Below are 25,797 nucleotides of genomic sequence, written 5' to 3' on the forward strand. Positions count from 1 at the left end.
ATCTAATTAACATTGTGTGTCTACCTTATTAACATAGTGTCTACCTAATTTACATATTTTGATTACCTAATTAACATAGTGTGTCTACCTTATTCAGACATTGTGACACTTTAATAAACTTATTGCGTCTAACCTTATTAACATAGCCTGTCTACCTAATTAACATATTATGACTACCTAATTAACATATTCTGTGTACCTTACTAACATAGCTTGTCAACCTTATTAACATGTGTGTCTACCTAATTTACATATTTTGATTACCTTATTAACATAGTGTGTCTACCTTATTCAGACATTGTGACACTCTAATAAACATATTGCGTCTTACCTTATTAAAATAGCCTTTCTAGTTAATTTACATATTGTGCCTACCTAATTAACATATTGTGCATACCTAATTAACATAGCCTGACTCATCTCCCTGTCTAATCTTCATCAGTATAACAAACTTATCTCATCTTCTGTACGAATATAAAAGTGAACTATTATTTGAAGTTATTATTTTACAAAATGGTTATTTGCTTGAAATTAAAAAAAATGGTATGGAGAAAATGAAGAATTAAATGTATCTGTAACTACTACAAATGTACCCATATATATATATGTAAGGACTAAAAGTGTTCATGAAGTATGACGCCGACCCCCGAGTGTTAAGGAGGTGACCCCAAATCCTAGTTTGCTCTGTCTAATTACTAGGTGCTATGGGAGACAAAGACGGTGAGGGGGGTGACGGGGCCGCGGAGGACGGACCTAATTCAGAGGAACAGAACGAGATAGAGGAAGCACGACGAGAGGCAGAGGAAAAACGCAAAGAGAAACATAGAAAGATGGAGGAAGAAAGAGAAGAAGTTCGACAAGGAATTCGGGACAAGGTACTGTATACTGGTTGTTTTTAACCAAAATGAATGTCTCTGAATGTTTGAAAAAATATTACAAGGTAAAGGTTAAAATGACCTACCAGGTAGTTGTACTGCACATTGATTTAATTATGGTGATTCAAATATACCATAGATTTGATGTCCATATATTCTACGGTTTAAAAGAGTTAAAAAAAGTTGCTAGGTACTAATTGGTGGTTTTTCTCGTGGTACTCCGACTTTCCTCCACCAAGGGGCCACGGTGGCTGAGTGGATAAGATGCCCCAACATATTACCACAAGCCTGCCACCTCTGGGTCGAGAGTCTGAATCTCATGTGGGGCAGTTTTCAGGAACTGACTGATGATCAGTGGTTTTTCTCTGAGTACTCCGACTTTCCTCCACCATCAAACCTGCCGTACATGTCCTTACATGATGGAACCTTGTAAATAACAATAATAATAGGATGTAAAACTAAACAAACTAAATACCTCCACCATTTAAACCTGGCATAATACCTTAAATGACCCTGGCTCTCCTGCCAATGGCCTGACTATGTATTAGTGGTTATCTGGTTATCGGCTTTAAGCACTGGAAGATACAGGCAGTCTCCATTGAAAAGAGTAACTCTGATTTTGTATTAGGGTCAGAGGAATAGAACCAAAAATGGATCTATCTGGCTATTTGGGTATTGCATATTTAAGAGTTACCTCCCTTGCAGGACAGGTATCCATTGTGACGTCGTTGTTTTGTGAACAAAACTCATGGGTTTTTTTTTCTGAAAAGTATGAAATGTAACGTGTACAAACTTATAACATTATAATCAATACCTTCTTACTAGGGCAGATAACTCTGTAATATAGTGCAATAATTTGTAATATGCAAATACGGAATATTGATGAAAGGACTAACTTTCTTAAACTTATAATTAATTCTTATGCCAAACCATCATTAATTCAACTGGACTTTGTTAACTGGAAGCCATATAACTTGAAGACTTGTTTAATTTGCACTGTTTTTTTCTTGGTTGTAACTAAAAATGATCAATAATTTATCTATGAATTTCGGTCTCCAACCTCAATGAAAATTGGTAATAGGGGTTTTAAGGGATAGCGAACAACATGCAAACATTTTCATTAATATTTTTGTATTACAAGATGGCCGCTGGTCCACTTCCTATTTTTATATTTCGGTCCCTGATTTCAATGAAAATTGGTATATAGGAGTATTAAGGGATGGCGTACAACATGCAAATATTTTCGTAATTATCGTTAAGATTTTGGCATTCCAAGATGGCCGCTGGGCCAATTTCCTGTTTTTATGGTTTGGTTTCTGATTTCACTGAAAATTGGTATTAAGGGGTATGAAGGGATACTGAACAATATGATAAACATTTTGAGAGATTGTCGCTGGACCAAATTCTGTATGTCTGCAATTCATTGAAAATTGGTAAATCGGGGTGAAAGTTAACTTAAAATTTAAAGAGATGCCGTACAGTCATGATCACTGCCAAATTAATTCCTCTGAAAATAGAATTGTAGTAGTTATGTACTTTTTAGGAGACCCTGAATTCCAATATAAAAGTACATCAATATGTATATTAATAATGTTGTCTGGTTCTGAGAGATGCTTTACCACTGACAAATTTTTTTTTCACTTATAAAAAACTGGAACAGACGAATCAGTATTTTCTTCAGTTACAAAAGTTACTTACTTTACACCATTACCACCATTAAAAAATTTAAGCTTCATATTTTACTTTAAGATAGAAATATTAAAAATAATTAATTGTGTCCTGAAAAAATTCTGTGGCGCTATGTCCTATATGGAATGAAGTACTGATTGCGCATGCACTAAAAGCAAAATAAGGTATCTTATAATATTTGTTTTAGTGTTAATTGGACATATATCTACACGATTAAACACCAATTATTGTTCAAATGATGAGTATCGTTTATGCTCTGGGTCAGAAAAAAGAGCTAGACACTGTATTATCAACTGTGTCAAACACTTCGTCAAATGTGTTAATTGTTAAAAAAAAGTGAGAAAAATAGCATATCAAAACTGTCATAATACTGGATAATAATTCAGTCAGATATATTAGCTTGGTCCAAGTAAATCTAAAGTGAAAAGCTCAATTATAGAAAACTCGGTTAATTATAATCAACACCTTCCTGCAAGGGCAGATAACTCTATAATATGCAAAGACGGAATATTAGTTAAAGTGTTAATTTTCTTAAACTAACCGATCTTTATGCCAAACCATCATTAATTCAGCAAAACCTTGTTAACTGGAAGTTAAATAACTTGAATATGTTGTTTAATTTGTACAATTTTGTTGGCTGTTTGTAGTATGAATGACACTCCCCTCTCAAAGGCTTCAAATCATACTTTTAAATATTACAGTCTGTCGTATGAATGACTCTTTCAAAGACTTCAAAGATTACATGTGAATATTTTCCAAACAGCAAATCACAAAATTTAAGACCCACAAAACTTAGTAACTTATAATGTACAGTACCGTCGAGGATTTCTCTCTCCCTGAACCTTCTCTCTGTCATTATTTATGTAACTGATGTCGGTCAGTAGATCGGAATTATCACCTGCTCGTTGGCACGTGTTATGAATCCTGAACCTTCTCTCTGTCATTATTTATGTAACTGATGTCGGTCAGTAGATCGGAATTATCACCTGCTCGTTGGCACGTGTTGTGAATCATTTCATTATTCGTTGTGTTGTCTGGTTCTGAAAGATGCTACACTGCTGACAAAAGCAGACAAAGGACTGGGTATGGTAAGGGTCCTTTGTGGCCCCCAAATCCGCTATTTTTCAAAGTCTGTTATTTTAAGATGTTAATCTTGCATTTCAAATATTGACTACATACCTGACATATTTGATAGTGCTATAAGGTAATATAGCAGTTCTAGTTGTCATGGCAACCATTTTTAATACATAAATTATGCAAAATGTTAAAATTTCCTCAAAATTGGCCTTTTTAAAGTAATTTTTCATCTAGTTAACATAGAGCGCATTTTACAACAAACTTTATATTTCTCAAAATTATGTATTTTTCGTGTATGATTATTCCCTTAAAATATTAAGTTTGTTCTGGGTTGTGCTCTATTGCTTTTAAAAGTAAATCTGTCAAAAAATATGCCCAAATTGACCAAATTTTCAAATTTGCATAATTTATGCAAAGCTATCATAGTTATAAAGCAAAAACATACTTTCTGTCAACAAAAATATCATTAAGTTTTTATTAGGGGCATATTCAATATTTCAAACGCAGCGACTTAATTGCTTAATACTTAATTTGAAATTTGGTAGATTTAGGGGCCAAAAAGAGACATTACCATATCTAGTCCTTCATATTTTTCCTTTCAGTTACAAAAGTTACTTTACATAATTACCACCATTGAAAAAAAGTTTGAGTTTCAAATTTTACTTCAAAAAAGAAAATATTAAAATTATTACAAATAATTAATTGCATCCGGAAAAAAAATATCTGTAACACTATGTCCTATATGGAATAAAGCACGGATTGTGCAAGCACCAAAAGCAAAAGTATCTTATAATATATTTTTGTGTTAATTGGACATATAGATATCTACATGATTAACAACACCAAGCATTGTTCAAATGATGTGTATTGTTTATGTTGGCGATGGGGCATCTTTAAAGCAACTAATTTTATATAATGGGTCGAAAGCTGGGTCAGAAAAAAAGTGCTCGACTTTGTATTATCAATTGTGTCAATAACACTGGTCAAATGTGTGGTAATTAAGCCAAGTGAGAAAGAATATCAAAACTGTTATAAATTTGATAATAATTCAGTCAGTTTATGCTAGATCGAATATTGGTTCAACAACATGCTGAACTTTTGCCCTTGCCTGTGTAGTCAAGAAATTTTTGTCTAGGAGTACTCAAATCACTTTTACAGTAATGTGTTTACCTTATTAGATGCATTTTTTTGTCTAAAAATAATTTCAACAACTCGTAAGTGGTTATGTATTTGTTTAACATGCTTGACTTTGGCTCGGGTATGGGTACAGCGTACATGTTGTACCTGCTTAATCGTATTGATCAACGATTTAGAATTTCAAAGGTATCAATCAAAATACTTAACAATGTCGTGAAATTTGTCAATATTTCTTGTTATATGTTTCATAAGGAATGTAGAACAATACATTTATGTCATATTTTGCTTCGTGGTTATGTAACAGAATTCAGCCTCACTGAATTGTCCCTTTAATGAACCTGTTTCATTGGTCAAAATTTACTGTCAATTTTAGTGGAAAATTATTTTGAAGTGGATTTGAGATATGAAAAATTCAATGATTATAGTGTTCAAACATAAAATGTCATTTGGATGCCATAGTAACTGAATGAAATATATGACACAATGGTTAAAGTTTTCAAAACATAAAATGTCATTTGGATGCCATAGTAACTGAATGAAATATATGACACAATGGTTAAAGTTTTCAAAACATAAAATGTCATTTTGATACCATGGTAACTAAACACATTCTGATACAATGGTTATAGTTTTCATTACATGAAATGTTATTTTGTTGCCATGGTAACTGAATAAATTGTGACATTAATTTGCCTGCTAATTGATTATTACAGTACGGTATTAAGAAGAAAGAGCCAGAAGTCGATCCCACCGCCATGTTGCAGGAAGATGCTGATGGTCGACTGGGCAGAAAGAAGAAGACTCCAGCAGAACTTGCAGCGGAGGCAAACGCCGACTCTGAAGATGAAGATGAATTTACAAGTAAATTTTCAGCCTTGTGTTGCTGTATGAACTTTGTGTGATGACAATTTCACATAACAATTTCTGTTTTTGTTCATTTAATGTTATGGATGTGTGTCACGCCTCCAGTAATTAGTCACATGTGATCTGTGCACCTCCAGTAATTAGTCACATGTGACCTGTACACACCTCCAGTAATTAGTCACATGTGACCTGTACACACCTCCAGTAATTAGTCATGTGTGACCTGTACACACCTCCAGTAATTAGTCACATGTGACCTGTGCATACCTCCAGTAATAAGTCACATGTGACCTGTACACACCTCCAGTAATTGGTCATGTGTGACCTGTACACACCTCCAGTAATTAGTTACATGTGACCTGTGCACACCTCCAGTAATTAGTTATGTGTGACCTGTACACATCTCTCGTAATTAGTTTCATGTGACCTGTACACACCTCCAGTAATTAGTCACATGTGACCCATACACACCTCCAGTAATTAGTCAAATGTGACCTGTACACACCTCCAGTAATTAGTCACATGTGACCTGTACACACCTCCAGTAATTATTCACATGTGACCTGTACACACCTCCAGTAGTTAGTCACATGTGACCTGTACACACCTCCAGTAATTAGACACATGTGACCTGTACACACCTCCAGTAATTAGACACATGTGACCTGTACACACCTCCAGTAATTAGACACATTTGACCCTTACACACCTTAAGAATAATTAGTCACAACAATATCAAATATTACTCATGTAGCTAGTTCATAGATTGATAATTGAGGAGTCATTAGGTCCCATATTTTACCCCCAATTTAGCCGCTACATTATTTTAGATTAATACAAACTTATGACATCAATAGCTGGTTCTTTAGGCACAAATACTTGAACAACTGGAGGATCATCTTGTAAAAAGGAGGATAGATTCTTTAACTACAGTTCAGGAGGTACCAGGTTCAAACTGAGAACCAAAAAATATCAGTCAGATGTTGAAATAGCAAGTTATCATAATCGTCACATGCCTGACATATGTCACTACCATTTACCTTGTCACAACTGAAAAATTGTCAAACATGGTGTACATACCATGTCATGTCTTCGGAAAAAAAATCATTCGCTTTCATTTCATTTGGTGCTATTTCAGTAGATTCTTTTATGTTCTGTACAATTCTGTCTATAAACTCCGGATATTTGAAACAGGATTTATAAACCTTTACTTTAAAATATAATAAAAGAACTGAATATCTTTTTTAAAATGAAAATTAGATAAAAGAAAATGTAGGCTTTTAACCTCACAATGGCTTGTTGTTTTCAAAGAGAGCATGAAAAGTAATTTTATTTGGTAGTTTTATCATTCATAGTTTCATACACATGTAATATTAATATTGATGTGATAAATATAAATGTAAAAATGTTCATGATTAGGTGATGACCTTTTAGTCATGTAGACTGGTTCCCGCCTCAGTTATCTCCCTTGCATTGGCTTCACTGAGGGCCGGTAGTGAACAGCCACCTTGAGTAGGAATTTCTAGTTCAGAGGGCGCATCATTTCTGGCCATTATATATCATCATGGAGATGTTTACTTCCATTAAGAAAAAATAACATCATTAACGTCATTCCCATTTGGAAACTAAGCTCTGGTAGCATGAAATAATTAAAAAGTGAAACTATAAGGTAATTTTGTTTGGTATATTTGTCGTCCAAATATAATTGAATTATTTATGTTAAAGATGCTCCACCGCCGACAGAGCATAAATGATGTTAATCATTTGAACAATAATTGGTGTTTAATCGTGTATATATATGCCTAATTAACACAAAAAATAATAAAAATAATTTATTTCGCCTTTGGTACATGCGCAATCAGTACTTCATTCCATATAGGATATAGTGTCACGGAATTTTTTCGGGATGCAATTAATTGTTTTTCATATTTTTAACTTGAAGTAAAATTAGAAGCTCAAACTTTTCAATGGTGGGAATGGTGTAAAGTAAGTAACTTTTGTAACTGGAGAAAAGTACTAAATCGTCTGCTCCTGTTTTTTATAGTGAAAAAATATCATTTGTCAGCGGTGGAGCCTCTTTAAGTTCTATTGCTTCATGTATAAAGGGGTTTCCCACATCTAATGTAAGTGATGTCTGTGAAACTGGGTTCATAGATTGACCAATCAGAAAATTATCATGGTTACCCGCTACTAGTCCCTAATGTGTGAAGCGCCGCCTGGTGGAGAGTAGAGAATTAAGGGAAGGGAACCAGTCTATTAGTCATAAATTTGTGATCCTTGTAAAATGGCACATATACTGCTGGTAGAGATTTTGTTCCTGAATTCTTAAAATATCACAATTACTATGTATCGTTCACTGTTACCAATAACTAGTCAATTTCATTATCAGGCTCCAAATAGAATGTCTTTATTTGGAGTGAGAGTTACGCCCCTTATCATCAGTCATCACGATTTATATTCCTCACTCTTAGGAATAGATTGAAGCTTTTATATGTATCTCATGTGTCAGGTTTTCAGAACATTTATAAATTGAAGAAAACTGAAAACATCATAGATTTCCAAGAAAAAAATCTAGTTAATATTTGAATAATAGATGAAAGAAAAGAGAAAATTTGGTAGATTTTCAGAGAAGTTCTGGTATTATTTGGATGAATGATGAAATTAAAGAAAAGAAAACAGAAAACCTGATAGATTTTCTGAAAAATTCTGTTAATATTTGAACAGAAAACTTGATTGATTTTCTGAAACTTGATAGATTTTCTGATTCTGTTAATATTTGAACAGAAAACTTGATAGATTTTCTGAAAGATTCTGTCATTATTTGAATATTAGAAATGAGGTTTTATAGACATTTTAAATGAATGCATGTTCTACCAGTGTGATGTTTGTTTTAGGATAATGATATGCTATGAAATATGATAGGAAGATGCTGAAAATGTTAAACAAACTTTGATGGTGATATGTTATATTTAAGATCTATGATCTCAATTAGTTAATTACAATTAAAATTTCATATTCATCTTAACTCTATTGCTATATAAATTATTCCAAAAAAAATTCTGTACAATAGTTAGGAATATCTTTGTATTTATAACTTTGTGTTACCCTGATTTGCACAATGGACAGTTCCAATTTGTGAAGTTGGACCAGTCCATTGTATTTCAAGGGATATTAGTTTTATGTAGAGATCTAATATTGTTATCATATAGGTGAAATGTGTATAGTTTAACAAACATGTATTTAAAAAACAAAATTTAAATTTTACATAGACATGTAAGTATTATGTGTATTTAAGAAGTTATATTTTGTTCAAGTTTTCTAATATTTCTTTGATTGAATTTGTCCTTTCTAAATTATTTAATATTTTCATTTTTGTTTATGTCAATTTTTAAGGATTTTTTTTTTTTTCTTTCATTTTTGGGGAAAATGTTTGTATGATTTGGATAAAATGTGTTCTTTGATAAATTATTACATTTCAAAGTAATTCTTTCAAATTTTGGAAAAAATTAATCACTGCCATTAGAGTTTTCTGAGAGCCAATACAAATGTTTATATACTATTTGTACCCCTAATGACCCTCAAAGTTTTTTTCAAACCTTGTACTTAATGAGCTGATTGTTGTATTTCAAATATTGAGTACATCCCTATCAAACAGTTGGATAGGTAGTTGTATATTTGAAGCTGTAGTTGCTATGGCAACGATCCAAGTTTTGCATAAATTCGGTAACAAGGAAAATTCTGTCAATTTTGGCGATTTTTACCAGATTTTTCATCTCATAATTATAGAACACGTTATTGAATAAAGTTCATTTTTCTCCTAAAGATTTATCTTTAATATCTGTGTCTTCTGATGAAAATGAGGTTTGTTCAAGATGATGCTCTGATGTCTTTGAGAGAAATATTGTTATAAATTAAAGATGCTACTTTCAGTATCAGGCACCAAATGGAGGTAAACAAATGTAAGACTATATTTGTCCTGCATTTTAATTTAGAATAAATAATGAATTGATTAAAAAGATGGCTATTAACACTTACTGGACCAACAAGAAAAAGTCAATTATTTTTACAGATCAATTTTATTTTGTGTTGTTAAGATGGATAATTTTTACTTTTCATTATTATTTTTTTTCAACATTACCTGTCAAAACATTGAATTTTCTAGATAACCTTGCATAGGTTATGTGTTGAAGCTCAATTTCATTAGTTTTGTGTTTTTACAATATTTTTATGATATTATTATCAAGTTGTCATTGTGCCATTTCACTGATGTTTGTGCAATAGGGATGTATATAATTTACGGTTGTGTTTCAAGTAGAATGGATGAGATTTTAGGAGAACATAGTGCTACATTTCAAATTCTATCATCAGTTATTCATATTTTTCTGAAAATATGAACTTTATTAAAGTTTGAATATTTTAGGATTTATCATAATCTTTCATTAAATATTCTCAACCCCATGTACTGTATATGTTCACATTAGCTAGATAGCAGAGGCACTTTGATTAGCTTTGTTTAACTCGTTCACCCCTGTTAATTTATAATGAACTGTTCCAGCCTTTGAATCAGAAGGGCTCAACTGTGTCTTTAGGGGGGAATGAGTTAAGGTGGAAAGTTCCAGCATTTATATTACACTTCAGAAAGAAAAGAGTTCCACTTCTACAAGTACTCTCTGTAACATGGAGTTTCTTGCCAATACAATGTATTAAATCACTTTTTTGTCATTTTCTGCCATAAGATTATTTGCACTTGTAAGATGTAGATTACGATGTTTTTAGTTTTTGTTGTAAATTACCATCAATCATTTCAGAGAGACTAATGTAACTTCTTCTAAATTAGTCCCTGTAAAATGAATAATCATGCTGTTTAGAAAGTGTTACAACATCACCAGTATGTGTCACTGATTGTAGAAGTATACATTGCACATAACCTGTTCTTTTTTTATTTTGTTACATTCAAACTTGTCTTAGCGACCACCTCTGTATAAAGACCACCTGCTTAATAAGATCACTTTCTCAGGGTCCCATATGGTGAATTTCAACACAATTTGACCTGTGTATAAAGACCACTTGGCTGGAAAGAACTTTTTCGTGTTACCTTTGGTGGTCTTATAGACAGGTTTTACTGTAACCGTTTTTTCGGAAGAAATTTTATTGTCCTTGTACTAAAGTTAAGCTGATGTTCTCTCCCTGTTTTGTATTTAATGATACTACCTCTAAATGAATCCAACATCAAAATCTATTTGGTAGCTTGTTCATAAGTCCATTCGTTCTCCAAAAATCCAAGCTGTCACATAACATATATAGCTGTATATTGTCACAAACAGATCAATGTGTTGCACAGCTGTATATTGTCACAAACAGATCAATGTGTTGCACATCTTGAATTGTGATCATAAACTCTTACGGACAATGATCGACTCACCTCTTGTTACTCTCACTTAGCACCCCACCTCAATGCTCTCAGTGGTCAGTCTGACCACATTGTGGCAGTCTCTACCACTGACCAATCACATATGTGGTGACTTGTTGAGTTTTCATGAATGGCCCATCCTATGCGGTCAATTCTCCAAGCGGTCACTTTTCCATGTGTTCAGTGCATGTGTAATAGTATGATTACTGGACTGCAGTCATTTCTCTGAGTGGTCATTTTCTCGATTTGGTCACTCTTTAGTGGTCACTTCTCTGTGTGGGTACTACTGCCTACATTTTCTATCTTCTCTACAATTTAATAATGGCCATTGGTCACTGTGAAGAATAGAAATAATAGGGAAAAGGGAGATAACTCTGGATTGGGTTGATCCCAGACAACCAGGTAGCCCAACTGGTAGAGTAGCTCTGACTTAAGTTTTTGGAGGGTCACATGTTCGAACCGCAGTTCGACTTTGAATTTTTCTGCTCCTACTTCAGTATATCATAATTACCATTTCGGAATGTGACAAAGAATTTGTTGGCATATTGTGCTATTAACTATGTTTTCTTAATTTAGATTTTTTAAGATTTCCTACACGATAAGTCAATAAGCTTGGCACACAAGCAATGTTGATTCACATGAATTTCACCTGAAATTCACATGAATTTCATGTGATATTTTGTGTGAAAAAATATTACCTTACAGTGTGTACATGCAAGTTATCTTAGAAATTGGTACTATATCCAATGACTGTAAAGTAATTAGAAAATTGGGCCTAGCTAACACAACAACATGACTAAGATGTACCTTGTTTATTCTCTATTTCCTTCTCAGTTACCTTATCTCTCCCTTTTCTTTCCGTTTTTAGATATTTTTATCTCTATGTCCTTTCTTCACTGCCGCCCTGTTCTGTTCTAAGTTACGTTTTTCCTTGCTTTGTATCCATGTTTTTGCCCAGTTATCCAGCATTGATATAACCCTTCCATTGGTAACCTTCATTAATATTGTATTTAATTATCTCAGGGACAGTGTGAATCTAATAAGATTTATCATTTTCAGAGGTTTTGCATTATTTTTTACAATATTTTAAGACCTTTCATGTAATATAACGTTGATTCCATGTGTAGAAATCTCACTTTCCCCTAATTAAATACCGAAATTAGAGTTTATTGAATCTTATTGGCCATAAAAATTATTGGAAGTAGAAAACATATTTAAGAGAAAATATCTTTTGGTAATATATGTGTTATAACTACCTGACTTAAGTTCTAAGAAATAATTGGACGACTACAGAATCCAATTATAGTATTTTTCTTTTCTTTTTTTTTAATTTTTATTTTGATAAAAATCTGTTTATATATACTGGTGGAAAAAATTATGATTATTTACTTATGTCAAATAACGTTTGAAACAGAGTCCGATTTTTACAATTGAAATAATAACAGAAAATCGAGAAAGCCGTAATGATATATAGATCAAATATCTTTTATGTTTTCCAGTGCCAAAAAGTCTTGATGAATTGAAATCGAAAGTGGTCACTAGTGTTGGGGAAGTAACTGAAAAGTGTTCTCTACAGTGAGATAGGCTTGCTTTTCTTATGTAAGTAATTGTCCCGTTGTGTAATGCACTGTAGCAATAGGTCTATGCATATTGCAGAGTTACTTACCTTGCCGGTAGGTATCTGACCATAAATTTGACGTCATTGTTTCGTGAGTACAATTCATGTCATTTCTTTTATGAAAAGGATGATGTTACACTCGCAAACACATGATGTCACAATCAATACCTACCTGCAAGGGCAGATAACTCTGAAATGTGCAAAGGCTGTATTAGTCTCACCTCTATGTTGTCAGCCTCCGTAGCCATTCAACTCACCTTCATATTGTCAGTCGCTGTAGCTGTTGCACCATTAATGTTGTCTTTACTTAATCCACTTTTCCTGTTTAAGATGAGCAAAGTTGATTTTTATTCAGGCTTTTGTTGTTAAATTCATCTTAATTTTACAAAATCTTAATCCTAATCTTAATATCCATCTTAATTTTACAAAAACAATAAGAAGCCAGACTGCATACATTTTCTACATCTAAAAAACACCAATTCATAATTACCTCAGATCTTAAAGTTTTTATATATCTTGCATTTTCTAATTCTTTCTGCATGTTTTTTTTTTTTTTTTTTTGTTAAACATAAATAAATCAACTGATAACCAAGTTTCATAAGTTATCGGAGTTATCTATTCTTCGGGCAGGTATCAGTTATCGAGGTTATTTTCATAAGATTTTCTGATTTGTTCTGATTTGCAATCAATGCAAGAACAAAAACATCAGCTTTATTATCTCCCTTGATTTATCATCTCCCTTGATTTAGTCCACAAACTCAAGAGATTATTTTTTTCCAACTCAATTTACAATATCAATTTCTTAATTCCGATATTACAACAATGTTAGGTGTTCACTCCATTCTCAAAATGTTTTTTTTTAAGGTATGAATTTTTATTAATTGGCCAATCAGGAAGTCAAATTTACAACGAAAATAAAGAAAAATTAATTATTTATGATTTGTGTGTAAATGGAGTTGCTAACATTAACACTAAATTACACTTCTTTGTTTTTTTGTTTTGTCGCATTGCCTTGATTGTTGTTGCTTTGGCGAGAATATGATGAGTATATATGATACAACACATAAATATACTCGTAATGATATACATTATAGTATAGTATGTGTGAGAGTGTTATCTTTTTCCTTTCCAAGTTTTCCATAAACTTAAGTTTTTAGCCTCAAAACTTGAATAAATAACATAATTAATTGCCAATAGTCATTATACAGATGCAAAATAAAATATGATTAATTTCCATATAATCACTTTACAGTATGCATGCACAAATGAAAACTCGAGATTCCTTGATATAAAAATTGCAATTTGAAAAAAAAAAAAAGGAATTCAGCTATTATAATGGCTTATTATTTGATAAACAAAATATTTTTTGAATTCTTTTTTTGTATATTTCGAAACAAAATATTGTTGATGGAAAAACTGATATTTTTTTATTTGAAAAATTCAATTTAAAAAAAAATATTGGTTAAAAAAAAGGGATATGATAATAAAAATTTTGTTTCATAATTTCTGGAAATTTATCTATGGTGCAATTATTTTCTAGTGTGTTGGCAGCAAGCAGAACGGGATGGATGTGGCCGCGGTCAGTAGGCCCTAGGGACCTCTTTGACTTATGCATTTTTGTTGTGAGCGCGAGACAATGTAGGGCAATGTGGTCCGGCAGGGATTCTTACATCAGCGCTATTGTTGTCACCGATACATCAGGGGAGATAACTCTCTTTTACCATCTATAGAAAGTTCTTGTATATGTGCCGTTTTATATTTATTTGTTAGCAGTGATAGATAAAGAACATTGAAATCAGCATGATTTGCAAGTGGGAATGAATCTAGAACATTTACAATATCAATTGATGAATAGGGTAAAAATTGAAAATTTTCCAATTTGATTTAATTTCTGTTGGTATCCATGTTAAAGTATATAGGAGGGAAGTATGTTTTCATTGTAATAGCATGGTGACATTATCCCTTTTCTTAAGGGAATAGAGTGAGCTTAAGAATATCATTGTCAACTTCGGTAAGCTTCAGGATAGTGATAGAAATTTGTTATTTTGTTGAAAAAATAGTGAGCTTTAGGATATTGATTCTAACAAGCATACATTTTGGGGTATGTCTGATATCTGGAGTGATCTTAAGGATATTAATTTTCTCAAGAGTGAACTTTAGAACATCTTTTTATCTCAGGTAAACTTCAGGATATTGATAGAAATTTGTTATTTTGGTGAAAAATAGTGAGCTTTACAATATTGATTCTATCAAGAGTGAACTTAAGATTATTGTTGTTATCAAGAGTGAACTTAAGATTATTGTTGTTGAGATCTAGATTTGTGCTTTTGATGAACAATAGTGAGCTTTGAGAAGTTGACACCTAGATGAGTGAGCTATTGACAACAAGGAGTCATTAGGAATGGATTAAGTGAGCTATAGATCATCATTTTGGATATTGTCTGTAGTGAGCTTTGGGACATTGTCGGTGAACTTTGAATTCATGTATAGGCAGGATATTCCAACTGATCTCTTAATATTGATTTTTTATTGTACAGTTAAATTTGATTATTCATAGAGCAATTTCTGCTTTTTTCTAATTTTTGTACAAGTGATTGCTGATCAAGCAATTTAAGAATAATGACAATTATTTGATATTTTAACTGGAATTTAAGATTTGTTTCGTCTAAAGAATTCAAAGCTACCAAATAATAGAGAGAGTTTGCTTTAACTCATTCACCCCTGAAATTTTATAATGGACTGGTCTAGTCTTTGATTTAGAAGAGTCTAAATGTGTCTTCAGGGGCGAATAAATATAGAATATGTCGACATATATACTGTCTAATCTGGGTTTTATTTTCCAACATAAACCATATAAAATAATTAATTAAAGGTAACCATAATTTTTAAAAGTAAATACATATTGTTATAAGCTTTTAAAATTGTATAAAATGGTAAAATTTTAGAACAATACATAAAATTTTGTCAAGTATGAAACAAGATTACACAAGTCATAATATGATCCGATATTATGATATCCGATATCATCAGATATCCGGCCACAGAAATCATCTGTTCTTTGTAGTATATATGTACTTAGATTATAGGCATAAAATTTAACAAGTCTGGGAGTTTGAAGTGCGCGAGTTATAGGTCAATTTTATCAAATATGCAATTGTTTTTTATTTAATGATATTTCTGGAGACATTTTTGCACCACCAGCTGAACAATGGAATCAATTGTCTCTATAAGTGTATTGTTTGGGATGTCCGTCGTTTGGTACTGTGTAGTCAATCCTGCTCCGATAATCACACCGACCATACATTTTTAAATTTGCCCCCTTTTTTTTTAATCTTATTTTCTTTTGTTTTTATCCATAAAATAGTTGCAATGTTTCAATGTAACACAGTGTTTTGAATTTATTTTATTTTTCTCAAAATTTTAAACATTTAATTACAGTAAATTATTAAAAAAAAATTCCATTATTCATTTTCTGCTGTTCAGAATCTGTGACCAATGAGCCAGTTAATGTTCTTAATATCCATATACATGTATATACAACTACAAAGGGTAAATCTTAGTGTCTAATGACCAGTAATACAATTCTAGATGCCAATTTAGATGGGAGGAAAAATGACCACTTAATGTGGTCATTATTCTTTTGGGAAAATGACTCCCTCAATGTGATCACTATTCTTTGAGAAAAATGGCCACTCAACGTGGTCACTACTCTGTGTGGAAAATGACCACTCAATGTGGTCACTAATTCTGTGTGGAAAATGACCACTCAACGTGGTCACTATTCTTTGGGCAAAATGGCCACTCAGAATGGTCACTTGAAACATCTTATTTGTCTTTTTCTTTGCATATGTCCAGATATGCAACTCTAGTTACCAACTTCGACAATCAGGTAGACTTTGGACCTCTATACATCCTAGGAGCAGTTTTTGGTCCTAATTTAAAATCTGTATGAATCCAGCAGTATGTCATAATCCCGATCATCAATGTCCTGAACCACTTCCATTGATTTGGTCCGACCGTGGGCTTTAATAGGCCTGAATCATAAGAGTTCAGTCGGGTGATTGTAAATACATACGTTTGTCATTCCATGTTGATCCTGAATTCCTTACATTGTTATAGATACATTTTATTGTTTTTAATCCCAAGATATCTACTAACAAAATACAAAATATGCAAATTACATTTGTTGTACATTGATTTACACTCAGCTTTAAGTTTGTTTTTTGCTTTTATATTGTTTATTGTTATTTGAACATGTTATAGTGCAGTGTATAAAACTTCACAATAAAGGACGTATGTTGAGGTGTGCATTAAACATTCCAGTGATCTTTACAACTGTAAGGATCTCTATCAATAAAAGGGTTATCTGCCCTTGGTTCCACAGGGTTATCTGCCCTTGGTTCCACAGGGTTATCCACAGTTGACAAGGTTATCTGCCTTGTTCTGTCCTTGATTCCACAGGGTTATCTTACCTTGATTCCACAGTTGACAGGGTTATTTGCCCTCGGTTCCTAAAGGTTATCTGCCCTTGGTTCCACAGGGTTATCTAACCTTGATTCCACAGTTGACAGGGTTATTTGCCCTCGGTTCCTAAAGGTTATCTGCCCTTGGTTCCACAGGGTTATCTAACCTTGATTCAACAGTTGACAGGGTTATCTGCCTTGTTCTGTCCTTGATTCTACAGGGTTATCTACCTTTTTTTCTATAACAAAAGGTTAGTGATATGTCTGATTGTATCCATTGTTTAATCAAAATAAACTGAATATTTATTGTAAATTATCTTAAATTACAAAGATTGTCCTCACTCATTTCTATATTTAGTTATCTTCAACTAACTGACCAACACTGACCGGTCTCATGGCCAGGGATATTAAACTTGACCATGCACACATCATTGCCATGGTTTTCTACACAACTGTGCTAATTATTGCTCAGATATATAGGTCACATTGACCTAGATCTCTTCTCGAAGTTATTTTCTAGTAAGTTAATATGTTATCGTTGTATACATTTTATTTAAATGTTATTGTTGTTGTGAATTAAGTTGTTGATTCTTTTTTATTGAGTTTGTAGTGATTGTATTTATCAAGCATAATATTTCACATGTGTTATTATATTGTATTATGGTATTACCATGTATTATATTAAAATTATAATGTATTTTGTTGTATTATAATGTATTATATTAAAATTACAATGTATCATATTGTATTACAATTTATTATGTTGTATTACAATGTATTATATTGTATAACAATGTATCATATTGGTTTACAATGTATTATGTTGTATTACAATGTATAATATTGTATAACAATGTATCATATTGGTTTACAATGTATTATGCTGTATTACAATATACAATGTATTATATTACAATATATTATATTGTATTCTAAATGTCTTACATTTCCATCAATAGTTTTGTGAAATGCATACATTGTACAGTAGAAATCTTAGTACATACATTTTTTCAGTTCATACACTGTATACGATGTTGCATCACATTACCTATTGTTTGTTAATGTATAACAATACACTGCCAAGCAGATCTTTACATTATTTATACAATGTTGATATCTACACTCTAGATCTTTGTTCAGCTTTCATACTGTATATGGTTGTTACTTATGACCGTTAGTGTTAGATTAATTACAATGTAAATGATGACTAATTATATATGTAATAATTAATATACTAAATATCCATGCTTCATGAAATCCACTGAACTAAGGTCTGTGTAGCTGGCATAATAGTTTTGTTTTAGTGCAATTTACATTTCTATATATTTATTGAAGTTAATAAGAAATTAAGGACTAATATTGAAGTTACTATGAAATTAAGGACTAATATTGAAGTTACTAAGAAATTAAGGACTAATATTGAAGTTACTAAGAAATTTAGGACTAATATTGAAGTTATATATTACTAAGAAATTAAGGACAAATATTGAAGTTTCTATGAAAGTTACGACTAATATTGAAGTTACTAAGAAAGTTAGGACTAATATTGAAGTTACTAAGAAATTAAGGACTAATATTGAAGTTACTAAGAAAGTTGAAATTACTAAGAAATTAAGGACAAATATTGAAGTTACTAAGAAAGTTACGACTAATATTGAAGTTACTAAGAAAGTTACGACTAATATCGAAGTTACTAAGAAAGTTACGACTAATATTGAAGTTACTAAGAAATTAAGGACTAATATTGAAGTTGCTAAGAAAGTTACGACTAATATCGAAGTTACTAAGAAAGTTACGACTAATATCGAAGTTACTAAGAAATTAAGGACTAATATTGAAGTTACTAAGAAATTAAGGAATATAATATTGAAGTTGCTAAGAAAGTTACGACTAATATCGAAGTTACTAAGAGCATAGTTACGACTAATATTGAAGTTGCTAAGAAAGTTACGACTAATATTGAATTAGTTACCAAGAAACCTTAAGGACTAATATTGACCCTGGCTGTTAATAGGACGTAAAACTAAACAAACCAAACCAAACACATAAACAGGTCAAAGGTCAATCAGTTTCATAATAGTAGATGTTACGGCATACTGCTACTGAACTAGTATGGTCATGGTTTGATGAACCAGTTCTAGTATTGTCAAGGTTTGATGAACCAGTTCTAGTACCAATTCTAGTAATGTCATGGTTTGATGAACAAGAGCTAGCGCCTGTATGGTCATGGTGAACCGTGAACCAGAAACAGGCCTAAATCGGTCTAATAATATTGCTGGTAGCCAGTCCTTTGTCAGTGGGTACAAAGGCATAACCGTACTCAACAACTAGTTTTTACATCATTTCCATAATTATATAAGAAATATGTTTTTCCCTTGGAAGTATAAATCAATATATTAAAATTTCTCTAAATTCATTTATCACTTGAAAGTGGTAAAAGAAATAAATGGTCATTATTCAAATTTCATTTTAGTTAAAAAATGAAAAATACACTTGTGTAATGTATAACTTACAACCTGTCAAAATGTGTATCGGCACCATAACCTGTCCTGGCCGACAACCTCTCTAATTCCATCACTGTTCAGTAATAGTCCAATCCATGACAAATTTAGGACCTCTGTATTTCGACATTCCAGTGTAGCAGGTGTCGGTTTGGACAGGTTCCAGTGTAACCAGGGATTGTAGTCCCATCTTCATTTGTACTTCCTCATCGTACTTGTTTCACTGTAGTGCAACTAGTACGGCAACGATGTTTTGATCCGTTTCCGGTATCGCTTCGATATACGAGTACCGAACAGGTAGGTTCCAACTTGTAGAGTTTAAATACATTGCGCATGGTGTTACAGACCGATATTCAGCTCAAGTGTTGATTAGATATCCTACCTTGTATTAAGATCGTGATTTCACGCAAAGTACTCACATTTATCATACAATTGTGACACTTACATACAGCTTGATGCGAGTTCCTGGCAAAAACGTCAAGTTTTCATCTGAATCTTGCTTATTATCCAAGATATTCACAAAATATGACTGAGAAACAAATTATTAGGTTCATATGTATTAATCTGATATGCGCTTTGCTATATTTGATGAAGAATAAAGAGTGTTTGACCCATTGTTTACATCGTTGTGTCAGTCTTTGCGCAACGGTTTTGATCGATGATATTGCGAAAAAGTGTACGGTTTGGAGTTTGGGATTGCAACGGTTTGGCATTATTTATATGATGGCATCTCCATGCGTAATAAAATTCAACTGTAGCGTATTAAGCACAGGAATCTGAGAATTAGTTACAGTTTTTATAATTATGGACCCACCAGAGTGCCAATAGACTATTTTAAGACGTTTTAGGGACCTAGATAAAAAAAAAAAACATTAAAAATTCTATTCTACATTAAACACACATAGTACAATGTAGAATAGGATGTTTACCGATTTTTTTATCTAGACCCCTAAAACGTCTAAAATGGTCTTTGGGTACTCTTGTGGGTCCACGATTACATTATATATAATTAATGTACATAAATATATAAACTGTAAATAATTATTCTATAAAGTACGTTCATATGTATATATTGCGAAAGGTGGAAAGCTCCCCGACAAAAAAAAACAAGAAAAATCTACCACGCCTGCGCTTTAGCAGCCAAAAATCATATTTCTAGGAAGTCTAAAGAAACAGATTACTAACGTTGGAAAGAGCGTTACTTTTTCCTTTTGAAATCGTATAAAATGGTCCATAGGCACTGTGTTGGGTGTACATTGATACAAACTTTATCTCATTATCAGACTTGTGGGCGTAACGTCTTGGTTTCTTGATGTCTCTTCATCGTTTTTGAAATTACGTCAGATTGAATTTCCTGCCCGTTTATAACCGTTATTTATATTGTCGCTGTACACATGTACAGTACCTATGTCTGGCTATTAAACCAAATGTATGATAATTCTCAATATTAACATTGGCAGTTACATGCAGATTTTGGTGTACTAATAATTTCTTCAGAGTTCAAGCGGTCACAAAAACACTGAGTTTAAGTCAATGTGAGAATTCATTGAATATTGAAAAAGTATTCTTATAATTGAAGAAGTATATAGATATATATTTGTATATTTGGTTTATCGGTAGTCAGATACTGTCATTGTTTAATCGGTTGCTCATGACAACACACCAGAAGAAATCGAACAAAGTTTCCCCAAAAATCATCAACTGTTTATCAAATAATATTCTAACTCTATACAGACGTATACGAACGCGTTTTATTATTAAACTTAAGGTAGGTCCATACTTTTGAAAATCACGCCAATTCATATGACGTTATACCGGAAGTTGCGGAGGTTGTTTTGAATTCCAGAATGGTTTCCGATACGCCACGACATCACACTTGGATATTTTTTCAATAGGTGAAAATTGTCTACATATAATATTGAATGTTTAAAATCATTAAATAAATCAAATAAAAGCAGTGAAGTGAAAATTATATGCTATCTCTGTGGTTTTTGCGGTCCCTGTCGTAAATGGGAATGGATTTTTAAACACCGGAAGTGCCGTTCGTCGCTATAAATCATAAGAGGGGACCCGGCCGGACCGAAATTCCGGAATTCTAAAAAAAAAATCGCATACGGATTTCCTTTAAACACAAAATTTGGAGAAAATCATAAAAACAAACAGGCATAAACCAGATATACTATCACAAAAACATATGAACTGATGTGGAATGTTTTTTTGCGGCATGATTTTCAAAAAAATAGTCAAATATGACCCATCTTAGCACGGGATGAAATGGGGGTAGGGTTGTGAGTTATAAACTTCAAGCTCTCAAAATTGTGAAATTTTGATCGAGGACCCCATGTTTTTATATGATTTTCGAAAAATATATTATCCTGGGCATATCATATACAAATATTGTGAAATTGACATGGATTTTCATTTCCTTTTTGGCCTATTCATTGATTTTTTACGGGCGAAAATATGGCAAAACATGATAATTACGTATAGAAACGGTCCTGGAAAATAACAAAAACTACTTAGCATTTGTAAAAATACAAGAGTTTTGTATATTGTTCTATCGTTAGAAATTTAGGACACAAAAATTCAACAGGATCGAGACTACATTCACCCTAATAATTACAGAAAACATTATTATTTTATGAATTTTTCTATTTTCGGCCAGCAAATTTGCACGGATGGTATATTTCAAGCTCAAATATCTCAAAAAGTAGTTCTAGAACACCCATTTATCTTTACAGATTTGAAATCTACATGAAAAATGAAAGAAAATAAGACCTGTTAGAAAAAAATGACATGGGTTTTCCCAAAAGTATGGAGCTACCTTAAGCTTTTTTTTCTTTATAACTGGAACGACTAGTGATTTTGCCCGTGTAATATTTTTGCATGTATCACTAGTGTAATTAAGCATTCGTTGTCATATTTTGACATGCATTGGTGTGTGACATAAATGGGTTGTTCTCGCATATCTATTAAGGTGCGGATATATGTTAAAACACAGTCACATGATATATATATTTTGTACTATTATGGTGTGCTAATTTGCACCAAGTATTTATAAGTATATTTACATTGTAAGTCCTTGTGCGTGATATTTGATGTGCTTTTTTTAAATTAAAATAGCCGATGTATGCAAAAATATGACATGAACAAGGTTACTGTATATCAAGCTCACTACGGGATAAATTAGTATACCCATTTGTAGTCTACTACTAGAACAAATATACGTACCCGGCCTACTATACCTTTCGGCCGCGTACAAATTGGTACCTATGTGTCTTAGTGGAGCATGCGCAGTGCCTCCGAAAATCACTGGGGCACAATTTTATATACTTTTTGTAGGTTTCCAATTATTTTGTGCGTATACAAGCATTTATATATTATTTTTGTCGAAAACAAACATACAATGTAAGTACCATTCTTAATATCTACCATACCGCTCACAAAACGTCAAATTCGTAAATTGTAGACTTGCTGTATAAATTCTCTTCAGAAACGCCTTCATATGTGTATATGTGTAAAAAACGTGTCTCGCTGAGAATTTGATATTTTACATGGTTCATTTTCATGGCCTAGTAGGTAAGCGATATTAATCAAGTACGATTAAATGCAAACAAACTTTTTATAATGGTTTACATATATAATCATTACTTTGCTCCATTAGCAGTAATAGGCGCCAATTGTAGTTCTAAAGACGACACCATTTTCTGTCTAAAAGTCTTTTGAGCTACAATATTGCAGCTAGGCTACTACAAAATTAAGATTGCGTTTCTTACTTTACTTGAAGCTTTCCTAAGTCGCCTAACCGCGTACACGTTAAATATTATGTCTGATGAATTTAATTCTAATAATAGTACACAAATTGGTCTATTTTCATGTCATTTTCTGAAAGATAGAAATCCAAACCGTACACTCACTTTTGTTTTTAACTTGTGTCTCAACCGTACACTATTGAAATTCAAAACCGTTGCGCGTACTAGTTGCACTACAGTGTGTTTGTCACTGATAAAGTTACGGGACATATCTGTCTATAGAACAGTACCTACGCCCCAGCCCGACGACTCAAATCTCAATACCAGCCTGTTAAACTCCGAATTCTCAAGCACCTAATAGGAGATAGCTTCTCATATCACAAACCTTTAATAATCAAAGTCTTTGATCAGTCAAAAAACTCTCAGCTAAGTTTTCTTGAAAACCTTCTGGATCAAATAAAATCTTTGACCAGCCGAAAAATCTACTGAATTTTCTAGAAAACCTGCTGGATCAACAAAATCTATGTCTACATATTAAAGACTTTTTCTCAATTAATGTCTTGTTAAAATATATTTCCAAAGAAATTTGAAATCATTATGATGCTTGGAATCCTACAAGACTGCATGCTTTGAAAGTATTTGGATCTCCAGAAATTGCAAAGTCATAGAATCAGCGCATGAAGGTGAAAATTGCATAATTAGAGCACGAAGAAGCTAATTAAAGAGTCCGGCTGGCTGGGGTAGGGGCGACTTTAATTGTACATAAAATGCTAGTATGAAAATGCTCATGTTACATGTGATGATAAGTAGACATATAGATACACTTCATTACATAGGTTACGCTCGGTTAATTTGGAAGCTATCTCGGAAAATGTTCGCCCATTCTTCTCGGGCCCGAGAAACAAAGCAAAGTACATTGTACTATGGGATATAGGTCTTCCAGATAGCTTCCAATTTATAGGACATTTTAGAACAGTACTTGTTGATTGAATAAAGGATTTAAATCAATATGTGTTTTTTTAGTTTCTGTTCGTCAATTGTTTTACAATGACTCAACTTAATTTAATAAAGAGTTGTTCTGTATTTTTCTATTACAGAGTTAACTGCCCTTGTAGTTAGGTATTTTATTTCGTGATGTCATGTATTTGTGAGCGCTGCGTCATACTTTTCAGAGAAAACAATGCAATTTTTTGCTCGCAAAAGGTCACAATGGGTACCAACGTGCAAGAGTAACTCTGTAAAATACAAAGACACGATTCTTTCTTTTTCTATTGCAGAGTAACCTCCCTAGCAGGTAGGTATCCATTGTGACATCATTATTTTGTGAACGAAATTCACCACGTTTTCTGTCAAAAGTATGATTTTACGGTTGCAAGTACATGACGTCACAATCAAAGCCTACCCACAAGAGCAGATAACTCCTTAGTATAACAAGGACATAGTCATTCAGATCCCTCGCCAATGGAGATATCAAAGCTGAAGTAAATTTGATTGTGGAGACTTATGTGTATGAAAAAAAAACAGGAAAAAGGAAGTTGAGCTAAAGAAAGATGGAGTATAATTCAAGTAGAGCGGGGCTGCAATTGTTGAATCAGGTATACAGCCTTGACATTTATATTAGACTATATACACAAAGATGGGTGGAGCTTTGCAAAGTAACATTTACCATTTACCATAATATTTTCAGCAATGTTTCCATGGTAACAGAAAAAGTGCAAAAAATGAAAACCTAAAAATAGCAAAAGGTACTACTAGACCATAAAAAGAATGTGTCTATGAAGTTTCGTGGAAATATCTCTGCTGGTTTTAGAGTTATGCTCCGGAAATGAACCTGCTACAAAAATATGATATTTTCAGCAATGTTTCTATGGTTACAGAAAAAAGCACAAAAAGTGAAAACCTAAAAATAGCAAAAGGCACTACTAGACCATTAGAACAATGTGTCTATGAAGTTTCATGGAAATATCTCTGCTGGTTTTAGAGTTGTGCTCCGGAAACGATTCTTACACAAAAATCTGCCATTTTCAGCAATGTTTCCATGGTTACAGAAAAAAAGTACAAAAAGTGAAAACCTTAAAATAGCAAAAGGCACTACTAGACCATAAGACTATGTGCCTATGGAGTTCCGTGGAAATATCTCTTCTGGTTTTAGAGTTATGCTCCGGAAACGAACCTGGTACAAAAATATGAAAATTTCAGCAATGTTTCCATGGTTACGAAAAAAGTGCAAAAAATGAAAACCTAAAAATAGCAAAAGGCACTACTAGACCATAAGACCAATGTGTGTATGAAGTTTCATGGAAATATCTCTACTGGTTTTAGAGTTATGCTCCGGAAACCATTCGTCGGACACGAACGACGGACGGACGACGGACGGACGGAACCCATTTGTATATCCCCCGCCCAACTTC

The 25,797-nt window shown here is 32.7% G+C and overlaps 1 protein-coding gene across 4 annotated transcripts in view; it reads left to right on the top strand.

Moving 5' to 3' along the window:
• The window catches only part of LOC138335446 (complexin-like), a 186,882-nt gene extending 168,159 nt beyond the window's left edge, over window positions 1-18,723 (top strand). For all 4 annotated transcript variants that reach the window (XM_069284536.1, XM_069284537.1, XM_069284538.1 and 1 more), the window contains 4 exons: window positions 700-875; window positions 5,492-5,639; window positions 12,552-12,651; window positions 14,211-18,723. In XM_069284536.1, coding sequence (XP_069140637.1) covers window positions 700-875; window positions 5,492-5,639; window positions 12,552-12,631 — 404 coding nt within the window. In that variant the 3' untranslated portion in view covers window positions 12,632-12,651; window positions 14,211-18,723. The remainder of the gene's footprint in view (window positions 1-699; window positions 876-5,491; window positions 5,640-12,551; window positions 12,652-14,210) is intronic.
• The last annotated feature ends 7,074 nt before the right edge of the window (window positions 18,724-25,797 follow it).

This window comes from Argopecten irradians, chromosome 11 (assembly GCF_041381155.1).
Source record: "Argopecten irradians isolate NY chromosome 11, Ai_NY, whole genome shotgun sequence".
Classification (NCBI taxonomy): Eukaryota; Metazoa; Mollusca; class Bivalvia; order Pectinida; family Pectinidae; genus Argopecten; species Argopecten irradians.